Consider the following 15,802-nt stretch of genomic DNA (forward strand, 5'->3'; position numbering starts at 1 on the left):
AACCCTACACCTTACCAATAACTCCTAAACTCTACATCTAGCCCTAACTCTAACCCTAAACTTAACCTCTGGAGAGGTCTCAAACTGCTGGAATGGAGGCACATAGATTCACCCTAATCTTAAACCTAGCTCCAAACCTTAACCCTAACCCCTAACTGCTAACCATTAATCCCAACCCTGTCTCTAACCCTAAACTGATCCCTCTGTAGAGGTCTCTGAATTGCAAGATAATAGGCATATACCCTCACCCTGGCTGTAACTCTAACCCTAACCCGTACCTTAGCTCTAAACCAAACCCTAATCCAAGATCTAAGAAAAAAATTTGCTATGTATATCATATGTATGTATGAGAAAAAAAGAAACAGGCAAACCAAGAAACAGACTATAGACAGCAAACGATGGTTGCTAGAGGGAAGGTGGGTGGGATGTATGGGTGAAATAGGTGATAGAGATTAAGGAGAGCACTTGTGATGAGCACCAGGTGTTGTATGGAAGTCTTTAATCACTATGCTGTACACCAGTATCTAATATTATACTATATTTTAACAAACTGGAATTAAAATAGAAACTTAAAAAACAAACCAACAAAAAATAGAGTAAATGAATTGCCATAACACACACACACACACACACACACACACACACACACTTCAGCTAAATATATGGCATTAACCCTAAGCACCAGACTCAAAGTTTTCAGATACCCAATTTCCCTTTTCCTAATCAATATCATGTGGCCAAGAGGATGTCAACAAAGAAGTCAAGTAATTTCATGAATAATGACTCTACCACAAGTAGGAAAACTATTTTATCAGTTTCTTAAAGTAAAGCAGTTCTCAAATTTTTTGGTCTCATAAATCCTTTACAATCTTAAAAATTATTGACGACTCCAAAGTGTTTTTGGTATTTTTGTGGATATCTATTGATATGTACCATATTAGAAATTAAAAGAGAAAAAGCAACTAGGTATTGATTCATTAAAAAATAATAAACCTGCCACATGTGAGCATATTTTTTATAAAAATACTATGTTTTCCAAAGCAAAAAAAAAAGGTGAAGAGTGACATTGATCATTTTTTTTGTGAATCTCTAATATCTGACCTAACAAAAAGAGAGTTGGATACTTATATGTGCTCTGCATTCAGTCTGTTGCAATTAAGTTGTTTTGCTTGAGGCAGAGAAAGAAAATCAGGTCTCACACATATATGTATATAGAAAAGAAAAGGAGTATTTTAATAGCTGTTTTACATAATTGTGCTGATTCTTCTTTGATATGACACAAGAACTTAAAAAGTGGCAGTTTCTTAAAGGTTAGTTATAATGGAGAATCTGAAATCATATCCATTAATTGTCCGAATTCTGTTATGTAATAATCCATTTGTCTACCTTACATTTTGAAAGTGTTTGTACTCACATCTGATTTGATAACATAACATATTGGTCATCTCAAAAGTACTGCTTCACTGAATTATGTAGATCTACATATGAACAGCAGTAATCTCATCAGAAAAGTTTAGCATTAAGGTGTCAAGTTCACAGTGGCAAATAAAAATTTTCCAAAACTAAATTTTTGCTTCAAAGCTCAAATTTCATCATTGACAAAAATATTGTCAGTTGTTTTACATGAAATAACAGGACCACTCCCATTCATTTTTGAGGAAACATCTACCAAATACACAAGTTTAGTAACCATAGTTTGTCAATCATTCTTTCAAATAAAAATGATGTTCTATGGAAAAAGTGGCTAGTTCAGCTTACAACTCAAAAAATCACACAAGTGCTTTGTCTTGATGGTATGAAACTTCTGGTATACAGCTGAAGTGCTTTATGTGTACTTCTCATTTCATCACACAATATTAAAAAGAACTATACTCAAGGGTCAGGATTAAATAAATTTAATGACTCTTAACACTTCATCAAGGACATTCTGAGGTAACATTCGCATTTTTTAAACTGCAAAGTGTGTAGCAGTGAAGAATACAATGACTACTGACAAAATTTGTAATCACTGCCTTGATTGTGCCAAGATGCCAGAAGTTTTATAAATAGTATCTTAGTATTATTATAAAATAGTTTCGACCTTGAGGATTCCCTGAAAGCATCTTATTAGACAGACCATACATTGAGGGCCACTGTTCCAAAACACAACACTTAGTAGAGTTGAAAAAATGGAATGTAGAGGGCAAAAAGAAGCAAGCAAGCAAGAAAAAAAAATGGTCCAGACTTTCTGGAAGACATCTGCACAAAGCAGCCACTTTTTCTCTAGCTCTTCTAAAGCTCACTAATATCCTACTATGTCATCTAATAGAAGCCACTATTTATAGTCTACAGAAATAATTGTTTATTTGTTCATCACCTGATTTGATCTTTTCTGATCTTATGGGTGGACTTAACTAGCATAAGAAAATATCATCTCACTCTGTTCTCTTCCCATGATCAACTACAAAAGAAGTCACATATCTTCAAACTACTGTATCTAAAAACGTATCTATCCTCAGAGGTTTCTTTTCAGCCACACTGATACAATTCTTGGAAACAGTTCGTTAAAGAAATGAGTGAGTGAACTACTCCAATATATCCCTGTAGGTCATATGGACTTTTATATTTTACATGAAGAAGTACTCAGTAAGGGGGAACCTGGGTGGTTCATTCAGTTGAGTGTCCAACTATTGATTTCAGCTCCAGTCATTATCTCACAATTTGTGGGATCAAGCCCCACATAAGCATCTGCACTGACAGTGTGGACCCTGCTTGGGAATCTCTCTCCCTCTCTCTCTGCCCTTCCCCTGTTCATGCTGTTTCTCTCTTTCAAAATAAATAAATAAATAAATAAATAAATAAATAAATATTTTAAAAAGTACTCAATAAATATTTGTTGAAGTGAATTTTGACACTGACACTGACTGAAGACAAAAACAAACTGCAAGGGATTTTAAGATATAAAGATATATTTTTAAAAATATCTCTTGATAATTACTCAAGAGGGCAAGGGTCTAATATTTTCAAAAATTCATTTTAAAATCCTACATAATCCATGAATGTTAAAATGTATGCTTTGTATAAATATTACTTGGCATGTGAAATACAAGGAAAGCTAGTCTGACAATTGTGATCATGTTTTCATGTATTGTATTTGATTGTGTTTTAAAATAATCCATGTAACTTGTTTGGTATACTACATTTCAATCTTTCATTAGTAATCATTAATAGCATTATACTTGGTGTGTTTAGTACAGAATTTTTATATGTATATTTCATGATGATAATGCAAGCTTCTTTAAAATACAATTTTACAAATGTCTTTAGTAGTGATTTTCCCCATTAAATATACTATAAAGATATCTAATCTTGCAAGACTTTGTATAGGCTAAAATTCCATTTGTTGCATTTTAACAATGGAACTTTTGCAGGCAAGTATATAAGACTGCAGCCCAAAGTTTCTTAGAATTGCTCCTACACTTCTCTGATTCACAGCCTTGGTCAAATTCCTGCATAGGTTCAGCCTATAACAAGTCACACCCAAACAATGCCCATGCAAATGATGTATTCCTGACAAACAAGTAGATTCACATACTAGGAAGAAAAAAAAAATTAAGCTACCTCTTTAATATTTGTTTGATGAACTGCATGAAGATCACTATTCTGTAATTCAGTATTACAAATTTTAAAAAGGCTTCTATGATATGCTTGTTAAACTAAAGTTCCTACACAAAACTGAGTATTCCCTGAATTTAAGGACTGCATTAAAAACTTGTCTACATGTTGCTATATATAATGTGGAGATATGACTGAAGACATTTCATTATGTTAAACTGTATTCTTCTATGGAGCCCCATGGGGAAAAGAATTTTTTTTGGTCTGTTAGATATTTTTACAACCTTAAAGATACTGTCAATAATCATGCAATAAAAGACATCAACTTCTTTATAATGGCTACCAAAAATTTTAAGTCTTCATTTTGTCCCAGTTCTGGAAGATATAGGCCATTATGCCATGCATTTGTAATCAACAAGAATGTATCTCTGGCTTCATCTATTCTTTCCTGCTCTAATTTTTCTGCTTCCATTTTCCTCTCCACTTATTTTTTAATTTTTTTTTACTTGGTATTCATCTACGAAAACCTTAAATTCTTTCTGGAGAAAAGCTGGATATAAATACATATACATATGAATTAATATATACCTGAAATGAAAAAACAAATGACTTTTAATGGCTTGAAAGGTTTGCCTATTGAGATTTTATTCAAGTCAATATTTAAGCATTTATACATTTGGGATATAAAAGAACTTCATCTCTGTTCTTCTAAAATTAACATCATAAAATGCAAAATATTTAAGATAATATTGTACTTTCAGAAAGTTTAAAAGCTAAAGGTCTGCAAGGGTGCCTGGGTGGTTCAGTCGGTTGAGAATTTGACGTCACCTCAGTTCATGATCTCATAGTTCCTGAGTTTGAGCCCCACGTTAGGCTCTGTGCTGAAAGCTCAGAGCCTGGAGCCTGTTTCAGATTCTGTGTCTCCCCCTCTCTTTGACCCTCCCCCACTCACTCTCTCTCTCTCTATCTCTATCTCTCTCAAAAACAAATAAACATTAAAATTTTTTTAAAGTGTGCAGAATGCACATATCTACTCCACAGGTCAGTTCTATAAGCACACCCCACATACAATATATATTAAAAGCTCCTTCTAATTTTACTCTTCTCAGCACAACTATTCAAGTCATACCTCCTTATCTTCATATGCCTCCCTTGCCAATTTACTGCCAAACCATAACCTGCCTTAGTTTGTGTGTGTGTGTGTGTGTGTGTGTGTGTGTGTGTCCTGAAAATGCTTTTCTTTATTTTATATGTTACATTCTATACCACATAAATAACAGGTTACTTTAAGAAAATTAATGTCAAGTTTATATTCACTAATACAGCTTTTACAAATATTCTGCACACATTAGGTATTCAAAAATATCTTTCTTTTGAAGAAGGGAGTTAAGATGTTAGAGAAGTACGGGGATCTGGATTTTCCTCATTCTTCAAACACGGTTGTATTGAGGTCAGATCACCAGGAAATAGATGCACAGAGCAGTGGAAGGATCTCCACAGCTGGAGGTAGACAACTTGACAGGATTGAGGTGCATGTATGTTTGTTGGGGGAGATAAAATGATGGAGCTACAGAGGAGAGGGAACCCCTTCTGTGGAGGGGCAAAAGGGAGAGAGAGAGGGGTTGTGAAAGTGCGGCATTGAGTTAGCACAATAGCAAAACCTCTCTGGACCACAGACTTTTGCAAACAGCCTTGGGAGCTGAAACTCTGAGGCTTTGACATGCATGATTTTCTCTGTATCTTTCTCTGGATCGAACTCCAGGGACACTGGAAGAGAACAGTTCCCTTCCTGGAGTACTTTGGGAAGAAGGCTAATTGCCCCCAAGACAAAAGAACCTACAGGTACCAGCCACAGGCCTTTCATCAGCAGGGTAGAGAGGCTCCACTTCAGAGCAGAGAAGTAGATTGAAGCAGTGCCAGGTTCTTTAAGACATGGGGTTTTGAATCCCAGTCATGGGTCCAAGAAGAAGGTGTGGGACAAATGTGGAGCAGGACAAGCTAACCACCATTGCTATTCTGTGAAGACTGCCTGAAGACCAGACTCATCCAAGTCTGGGGAGAAGAGATTGGGGTGATGCCATTTTTGCTCCAACAACAACATGGTGGTACATCAGAGAATGGCACAGAGACTCCCAGTGGAGGAGGGACAAGCTTACACTAAACCCTGCTCCTCTGTGCCTGGCAACAGCTTATTTACTGGAGCAAGGCTGACTGACACGATGCAGTAAGACTCTCCTCCAGACCAGCACAGCCACCGACCCCAGGCACCAAACGACAACTCTTTTTCTTTTTCTTTCCTCCTTCTTTTTTTCTAATGGAATAAGGCTAATAGTTTCTGATTTGTTTTTTGTCAATTATTATTTTATATATGTATATTTTTTTAATCAAGCATTTTTATTCTATCCTTTTTCCATCTTTTCTCTTTATTCTTCTTTATTTTCCTTTCTCTTTCTCTGGAATTAGCTTATAGTTTATTGATTCTCTGTTTGGTTTTCTTGTCTCCCCTTTCCTTTTTCTCCTTTTATGGGATCAGGCTTCCCCTCATTTTTTTTCCAGGGTTACTACAACAAACCAATCAAAGCATACCTAGTGAAAGGCCCAAACACTCCACCACAGCAAAAGAGGAAAAGCTCTGCACAGAACTAACCAGTGGGACAGAGCAGCCAAAACACCAGAGCAGAATACATGCAACATATACCAGAAACACTTCCTGGAGTGTGAGGCCCTGGAGAGTGTATGACCCTTTTGGAATATAATAGCACTCTGAGGCGAAGGAAACATAATAAACTTTTAAAACAGAAGTTTGGCCAAAATGACAAGACAGAGGAATTCTCCCAAAGAAAAGTCAAGAAGAAATCACAGCCAAATAATTGCTCAAAAGAAATATAAATAATATATCTGAAAAAAAAATTAGAATAACAGTGATAAGACTAATATAGCTAGGCTTGAACAAAAGCACAGAACACATCAGAGAAACCCTTCCTGCAGAGATCAAAGACCTAAGAACTAGTCTGGATGAATTAAAAAATGCTATAGCTAAGATGAAAAATAAACTAGATACAGTGACACCAAGGATTGAAGAAGCAGAGGAGGGAATATGAGAAATAGAAGAAACCATTATGGAAAATAGCAAAGCTTAAAAAAAGAAGGAAAGGAAATTGTGAGAACAGGAGGGGAGAATTAGAGAACTAAGTGATTCCATGAAATGAAACAATATCCATATGATAGGAGTCACAGAAGAAGAGAGTGAGAAAAAGGGGTGGAACGTTTATTTGAACAAATTATAGCTGAGAACTTTCCCAATCTCGGGAAGGAATAGGCATCAAAGTCCAAGAAGCACAGAGAACACCCCTCAAAAGAGGTCAACATCACAACATGTCAGAGCAAAACTTGCAAAATACAAAGATTAAGAGAATTCTGGAAGCAGCTAGGGACAAAAGGTCATTAACCTACAAGGGTAGACACACAAGATTATTAGCAGACCTGTCCACTGAAACTTGACAGGCCAGAAGGAAGTGCTAGGAAATGTTCAATGTGCTGAATAGGAAAAAAAAAATGCAGCCAAGAATCCTTTATCCAGCAGGGCTGTCATTCAGAAAGGAGAGATAAAGGCTTTCCCAGAGAAACAAAAACTAAAGGAGTTTCTGAGCACTAAATCAGCCCTGTAAGAGATTCTAAGGGGGATTCTTTCTGAGTGGAAAGCAGCAAAGACTACAAACAACTGGAAAACATCACCACAAACATGAAATATACAGATAACACAATGGCACTAAAATTATATATTTCAATAATCACCCTGAATGTAAATGGAGTAAATGTTACAATCAAAAGACGTAGGGTATCAGAATGGATTAAAAAAAAACAAGATCCATCTATATGCTGCCTGCAAGAGACTCATTTTAGACCTGAGGACACCTGCATAGTGAAAGTGAGAGTATGGAGAACAATTTGTCATGCTAATGGACATCCAAAGAAAGCCACAGTAGCCATACTTATATCAGATGAACTAGATTTTAAACCAAAGATTGTAACAAGAGATTGATAAGGGCATTATATCATAATTAAGGGTTTTTTTTCCCATCAAAAAGAGCTAATAATTATAAATATTTATGCCCACAAAAAGAGAGCACCAAAATATATAAATCAAGTAATCATAAACAAAATCAAAGTTATTTATAATAATACCATAATTGTGAGAGATTTTAATACTCCACTTACAACAATGTATACATCATCTAAGCAGAATATTAACACAGAAACAACAACTCTGAATGACACACTGGGCTAGATGGACTTAACTGGTATATTGAAAACATTTCATCCTAAATCAGCAGAGTACACCTTATTCTCAGTGCACATGAAACATTTACCAGAATAGATCCCACAATGGGTCACAAATCACCCCTCAACAGGTACAAAAAGATTGAGGTAATACCAGGCATACTGTCAGATCACAACGCTGTGAAACTTGAAGTCAACCACAAGAAAAAAAATGGAAAGCCCTCAAACACATGTAGGTTAAAGAACATCCTACTAAAGAATGAATGGGTTAATTAGGAAATTAAAGAAGAATTTAAAAAATACATGGAAGCAAATGAAAATGAAAACACAACAGTTAAAACCCTTTGGGGTGCAGTCCTAAGAGTAAAATACATTGCAATTTAGCCCTATCTCAAGGAGCAAGAAAGGTCCCAAACACACAAACTAACCTTACACCTAAAGGACCTAGAAAAAGAACAGTGAATAAAGCCCAAAGTCAGCAGAAAAAGGGAAATAAATAATAAAGATTAGAGCAGAAATAAAAGATATAGAATCCAAAAAACCAATAGAACAGATCAATGAAACTAGGAGCTGGTTTTTTGAAAGAATAAACAAAATTGATAAGCCCCTAGCCAGACTTCTCAAAAAGAAAAGAGAAAGGACCCAAATAGATAAAACCACAAATGAAAGAGGAGAGATCATAACCTACCACAAAAATAAAACAATTATAAGAAAATACTAGGAAAACTTATATGTCAACAAAGTGGACAATCTGGAAGAAGTGTACAAATTCCTAGACACTCACATACCTCCAAAACTCAAAGAGGAAAAAATAGAAAATTTGAACAGGCTCATAACCAACAAATAAATTGAATCAGTTATCAAAAACCTCACAAAAAATAAGAGTCTTGGGCCAGATGGCTTCCCAGGGGAATTCTATCAGACATTTAAAGAAGGGTTAATACCTATACTCCTCGAAATGTTCCCCCCTCAAAAAAAAAAAAATAGAAAAAGAAGGAAAGCTTCCAATGTCATTCTATGAAGCCAGCATTACCTTGATTCTAAAACAAGACAAAGACCCCACTAAGAGGGACAATTACAGGCCAATATCCATAATGAAACTGGATGCAAAATTTCTCAACAAATACTAACAAATCCAATTCAAGAGTACATTAAAAGAATTATTCACCATGATCAAGTGTGACTTATTCCTGGGTGCAGGCTGTTTTTATATTTGCAAATCAATCAATGTGATACACTACATTAATTTAAAAAAAAGGATAAGAACCATATGATCTTTTCAATAGATGAAAAAGCATTTGACAAAATATAGTATCCTTTATTGATAAAACCGCTTAAGAAAGTAGGGTTAGAAGGAACACACCTTAACATCATAAAGGGCCCACAGCTAATATCATCCTCAATATATGAAGGGCCCACAGCTAATATCATCCTCAATGGGGAAAAACTGAGAGCTTTTCCCCTAAGATCAGGAATACAACATGGATGTGTACTCTCACCACTGTTGTTCAACATAATGTTGGAAGTCCTAGCCTCAGCAATCATACAACAAAAAGAATTAAAAGTCATCCAAATCAGCAAGGAAGAAGTCAAATATTCACTCTTCACAGATGACATGATACTCTACATGGAAAACCAGAAAGACTCCACCAAAAACCTCCTAGAGCTGATACATGAATTGATCAAAGTCACAGCATATAAAATCAATGTTCAGTAATCAGTTGCATTTCTATACACCAATAATGAAGCAACAGAAAAAGAAATCAAGGAATCAATCCCATTTACAATTGCACCAAAAACTATAAGATACCTATGAATAAATCTAACCAAAGAGGTAAAATATCTGTATGCTGAAAACTATAGAAAGCTTATGAAAGAAACTGAAGGCACAAAGAAATGGAAAAACATTCCATGTTCATGGATTGGAAGAACAAATGTTGTTACAATGTCAATATTACCTAAAGAAATCTACACATTCAATGCAATCCATATCAAAATAACACCAGCATTCTTCACAGAACTAGAACAAATAATTCTGGACCCCAAATACCCAATGTAATCTTAAAAAAGAAAACCAAAGTTGGAGGAATCACAAATCCAGACTTTAACCTGTATTGCAAAGCTGTAATAATCAAGACAGGATACTATTGGCACAAAAAGAAACACATAGACCAATGGAATAGCATAGAGAATACAGAATGGAAGCACAAATATATGGCCAACTAACCTTTGGCAAAACAGGAAAGATTATCCAACAGAAAAAAAAGATATTTTCTAGCAAATGGTGCAGGGAGAACTGGACAGCAACATGCAGAATAATGAACGTAGATACTTTCTTACAACATGCATTCAATAAATTCAAAATGCATGAAAGACCTAAATGTGAGATTTGAAACCATCAAAATCCTAGAGCAGAAAACAGGCAACAGCCTCTTTGACCTAGGCCATAGCAACTTCTTAATGATATATCTCCAGAGGCAAGATAAATAACAACAGAAATGAACCACTGGGACCTCATCAAGATAAAAACCTTCTGCACAGCAAAGGAAACAATCAACAAAACTAAAAGGCAACTAATGGAATGGGAGAAGGTATTTGCAAATGACATATCAGATAAAGGGTTAGTATCCAAAATCTGTAAAGAATTTACCAAACAACACACAAAAAACAATCTAGTGAAGTAATTGGCAAAATGTATGAATAGACACTTTAATCCAGATGGCTAACAGACACATGAAAAAAGGCTCAGTGTCACTCATAAGGGAAATAGAAATCAAAACCACAATGAGATACCACTTCACACCTGTCAGAATGGCTAAAATTAACAACTCAGGAAACAACAGATGTTGGTGAGGATGTGGAGAAAAGGAACCCTTTTGCACTGTTGGTGAGAATGCAAACTGGTGCAACCACTCGGGAAAACAGTATGGAGGTTCCTTTTTTAATTAAAAAAAATAAAAATAGAACTACCCTTCAACCCAGCTATTGGACTACTAGGAATTTATCCAAAGGATACAAAAATGCTGATTCATAGGGGCACATACACCCCAATATTTATGGCAGTGCTATTAACAATAGCCTAATTATGGAAAGAGCCAAAATGTCCATCCACTGATAACTGGATTAAGAAAGATTTGGTACACACACACACACACACACACACACACACAATGGAATACTACTTGGCAATGAGAAGAATGAAATCTTGCCATTTGCAACTATGTGGATGGAACTAGAGGGTATTATGCTAAGTGAAATAAGCCTGTCAGAGAAAGACAGATATCATATGATGTCACTCATATGTGGAATTTGAGGAACTCAACAGATGAACATAGGGGAAGAAAAGGGAAAATAAAATAAAAGCAGAGAGGGAGGCAAACCATAAGAGACTCTAAACTATAAAGAACAAACAGAGTTGTTCGAGGGCATGTGAGTGGGGGTTGGGTTAAATAGGTGATGGGCATTAACAAGGGCACTTTTCAGGATGAGTACTCAGTGTCATATGTTAGTGATGAATCACTGGGTTCTACTCCTGAAGCCAAGACTACTCTTAATGTTAACTAACTTGAATTTAAATTATGTGTGTGTGTGGGTGTGTATCTTTCTTTTAAAATGATTTAAATCATAATGATTTAGATCATAATAATCACTGCTCAATTGCCCTGCTGTTCCCCTTTAAAACTAAATCTCAGCCACACTCAAATTAGTAGTTTCTCCTTATCTTTCTCCCCTTCAATTGTTGTTTCTGTTTTCCTAAAGGCTATGTGTCTGTGTGTGTGCAATAACTTTCATGACTTAGATATTAGCTGTACAAAGTCAAGAACCAGACCTACACCCTCGAAAAATTATATGTCATTAAGCACTTAATATACAGTTTTAATAATGAATTTCTGAGTTAATGTTTCTCAATTTTTTCTCTTTCTCTTGAAATTTAAGCTCCTTAAATGTAGGGTTTCACATCATCCACATGTCACCCAGTATCTATCCCTTTTGTCCTTCACACACATACTACTTTAACAGATGATAGGTGAATTCATGCATTCATATATGAATTAATACCTACATTCTGGCTTTTGTGACAGAACTACAGAATATAAATAAAATAATCAGGAGAGAGAAAGCTGTAATCATGCAAGCATATGAACAGTGAAAAAAGGAAGACTTTTTAAAAAATACTTTAATTTAGGCAGCTAATAAATAGCATGCTATATTTTGTCCTAAAGAAATCAGTGATGAGTGCCTGGGTAGCTCAGTCAGCTAAGCATCTGATTCTTGATTTTGGCTCAGGTTATGCCGTTGCTGTTCATGAGATGGATCCCTACCATCAGGCGCTGTTCTGACAGTGTGGAGACTACGTGGGATTCTCTCTCTCCCTCACTTTCTGCCCTTAACTTGCTCATGTGAGTGCTCTCTCTCTCTGAAAATAAATAAATATACATGAAAAGAATAAATCAGTGAGCCAAAGGTACTGGAAAACATTCATTATTATAGAGAAGTATAAAGAAATGGAATTAAAAGTAGAAATAGAAGCAGTAAAATTACAGAATTACCTTTGTGTGTATCATTTGACAAATTTAGAAATGGCATATTTTCAGATTTTTCTATATGTGTACCTTTTATTTGCTAAATGTTTAGAAGAGGAAAAAATGTGGAATAAAACATTTATTACCTTTCCAAAGGATCCCTGACCAAGAACTTTGAGCAACTCAAACTGTGCAGGATCTGCTTTCTCATACCCTTCCTTAACATGATGAGTAATAGGGATTTCTTTAACATTTCCTTCATCCTGTAAAAAGAAATCCAAAAATACTCAAATCCAGCTGCAACATCTTAACATTAGCTCCATTAAGAATCAGAAATCACACCAGAAATTAACTGAATATCCAACTCCTTCAATATAACCCAGAGTTTTATGGACTACTGGTATATTCATTTCCCTGTTTTCTAACACATAAAGATACACCACAATCTTCACCACCCCTATTAATTGCATGTAAATATAAGCACATAAAATCTATGTTTCAGCTTTCCCTGTTTCAGCTTTCCCTTCCAACTAGGTAGTGACACAAGAAAAACATCAATAACTAACTCACTGGAGTGGTGCCTGGCTGGCTCAGTTGGTTGAGCATCCAAATCATAATATTGGTAAAGCATGTGACTCTCAATCTCAGGGTTTATTCAAGCCCCATGTTGGGCATGGAGTCTATTTAACAAAAAGACCCTCATTGGAGTATGATGTATGAAGTAGATGCAGAAAAAAAGATAGATAAAACCTTGTAAATTATAGGGCATGACAAAATATGTGAGCTTCAAAAGTTCTTTGAAATAGAATTCCACTGTAGCCTTTTAAGTAGTCAGTGATATATAAATACTTAAATGTCCAACTAGCCATATTATTGAAATGAAAAACTGGCTATAGGCAAACAAAATCTTAAATCCCAAACAAATGTTTCCAGGCCATATTTGTTATTGAAATTTTGTATATAAATTATAAGCCAGATTTCCTACCACCTGGTCAGGCAGAAAAGAAGGTACCCAGGGAGTGTTTCTGCTTTTTGTTGTAGGACTCCATTCAGCTGTGAAGATTACACTCAGATGAGGTGTAATTCTAGTCCCTAGAGAAGCATAGTAGCTAGGATGAAAAAACGTCAAATGTATTACATATCACAAAATAACAAGAGCTGGGAAATAGTATCTAACATTCTGACTATATAGTGGAAAAAAAACCTGAGATCCACAGAGTTTAAGTTCACATGACCAGTTAATCACCATATCTAGAAATCTTGGTAGATTTCCATAATACCATATTAATTCTTGTCTAGATGGCAAGAATCATCTCAATTCATGCTTTAATTAATTAATAAATAGTGACTGTGGCCAAAACAGGCACGAACATAATCCCAAGTAAGCTAGACTTCACCGTAGCTAAAATAACACAGGTAGTCAAACATTAACTCACCAGAGTGGTAGGTAGGAGGAGTATTCAGTCATAAATGAAGAATCAGCTCTGAACGTATGTCCATGGATGTTTGTTACACATTAAAATATTATTTCAGCAGACTCTTAAGTAGCTATGAGAGTGTGTTTTTCTTTTGAAGGGGTTTCTTTTTTAAAAAGTGAAAAACCGGGGCACCTGGGTGGCTCAGTCGGTTAAGCGTCTGACTTCCGCTCAGGTCATGATCTCTCGGTCCGTGAGTTCAAGCCCCGATCGTGCTGATCGCTCAGAGCCTGGAGCCTGTTTCAGATTCTGTGTCTCCCTCTCTCTCTGACCCTCCCCCATTCATGCTCTGTCTCTCTCTGTCTCAAAAATAAATAAACGTTAAAAAAATTTTTTAAAAAAAGTGAAAAACCCTTTTTAATGCAAATACATATGCTTTGCAGCTACCATTTTGGATTAAAGTGTGGCATATCTGTATGCACTTTTGCAACAGAATATGTGTATACCAAAAGCAACATCATCAGATTGTATACTTTTAAATTATGGTTAACTGAGTTTTCACCACATACTATGAATGTACTACTAGTCTTCAAAGCATATAATAAAAACACTGGAATTTCTCTCCACATGAAAGAATACTGGTAGAAGAGTCAGTAGACTAAGTTTTGCTCCTATCTCTGCCATGTATAAGCTAAGCAGCCTTGGCCAAATCACAAGCCACTTTATTTCAGTATTCTCACATGACAAACATGTTATATTAAAAGGGTCTTTAAGGTTTCCCACAAGTCTGTGATTTTTTTTAACTTTTTTAATGTTTATTTATTTTTGAGATAAAGAGGGGGGGGAGGAGCAGAGAGAGAGGGAGACACAGAATCCGAACAAGGCTCCAGGCTCCAAATTGTCAGTACAGAGCCTGACATGGGGCTCGAATTCACAAGCCATGAGATCATGACCTGAGCCAAAGTCAGACACTTAACAAACTGAGCCATCCAGGTGCACCAAGTTTAATTCCATATTGAACACAGTACAGCAGTTTTATGCTTGAGCGCTTTAGTTTCTGCCCTGTTTAAAATCATCATTATAAACATGGGTCATGATGACATTAGTTTTTAAAAATGTTCATATTTAGGAAGCAACTACTCTATTCTAATTACTGTTACCAAGGAAACAACTATACTCTACTCTAGTTAGTTTCACCAACCCTAAGAATGCCTTCCAGATGAAAGAGTCTGTTGAATGCCTCTTCTAATTAAAGTCCACATATGCCCATCCCTTAAAAATGTAATATGTCTTTCAATTTTTGGCAGCATTCCCATAAAACTTCCAACATGAAAATGCTACTATATTAGAAAAGACCACTTTTCCCAGTGGATAGTCACCATAGAATATTGTTACACTGTGTCCTAATAACTCATCACCTTGTCTTTCTCTCCCACTAGACCATGAGCTGCCTGAATGCAGGTATTAATCACACTCATCTCTGCATTCCTAATGCTTAGCACAATATTTGTTTGATTTTATGGGAGCAGACATCCAAAGAAATCCACCCAATTTCATAACAAGGGCATGAAGAAAAACATTTTTTTCAGTATAGTTGACACACAATGTTACATTAGTTTCAGGCATACAAGGTAGGATTCAACTATTCTATATGATATCCTATGTTCACCGCAAGTGTAGCTACCATCTGTCACCATACAAAGCTATTATAGTACCATTGACTATATTCCCTATGCTGTAGCTCTTATTCCCATGACTTATTCATTCTGTAACTGAAAGCCTGTATGTCTGACTCCTCCTCACCCATTTTGCCCATCCGTTAGCTCCCCTCCCTTCTGGCAACCATCAGCTTATTCTCACTTGTAGAAAGAAAGATTTTAAAGATAAATTACCTGTAAGAAGCCTCAAAATTATTTTTAAATACCATTTAAAAAAAAACAGAAAAATATGTGTCCAGAATTATTTTTTTAAAACTTAAAGGAAATAGGC

At 35.6% G+C, this 15,802-nt stretch overlaps 1 protein-coding gene across 1 annotated transcript in view; it reads right to left on the minus strand.

The window, feature by feature from the left end:
- The window catches only part of RPS6KA6 (ribosomal protein S6 kinase A6), a 216,572-nt gene that overhangs the window by 130,269 nt on the left and 70,501 nt on the right, over nucleotides 1-15,802 (minus strand). The window contains exon 3 of the mRNA XM_049644017.1: nucleotides 12,545-12,661. Coding sequence (XP_049499974.1) covers nucleotides 12,545-12,661 — 117 coding nt within the window. The remainder of the gene's footprint in view (nucleotides 1-12,544; nucleotides 12,662-15,802) is intronic.

The sequence above is a fragment of the Panthera uncia genome, chromosome X, assembly GCF_023721935.1.
Source record: "Panthera uncia isolate 11264 chromosome X, Puncia_PCG_1.0, whole genome shotgun sequence".
NCBI lineage: Eukaryota > Metazoa > Chordata > Mammalia > Carnivora > Felidae > Panthera > Panthera uncia.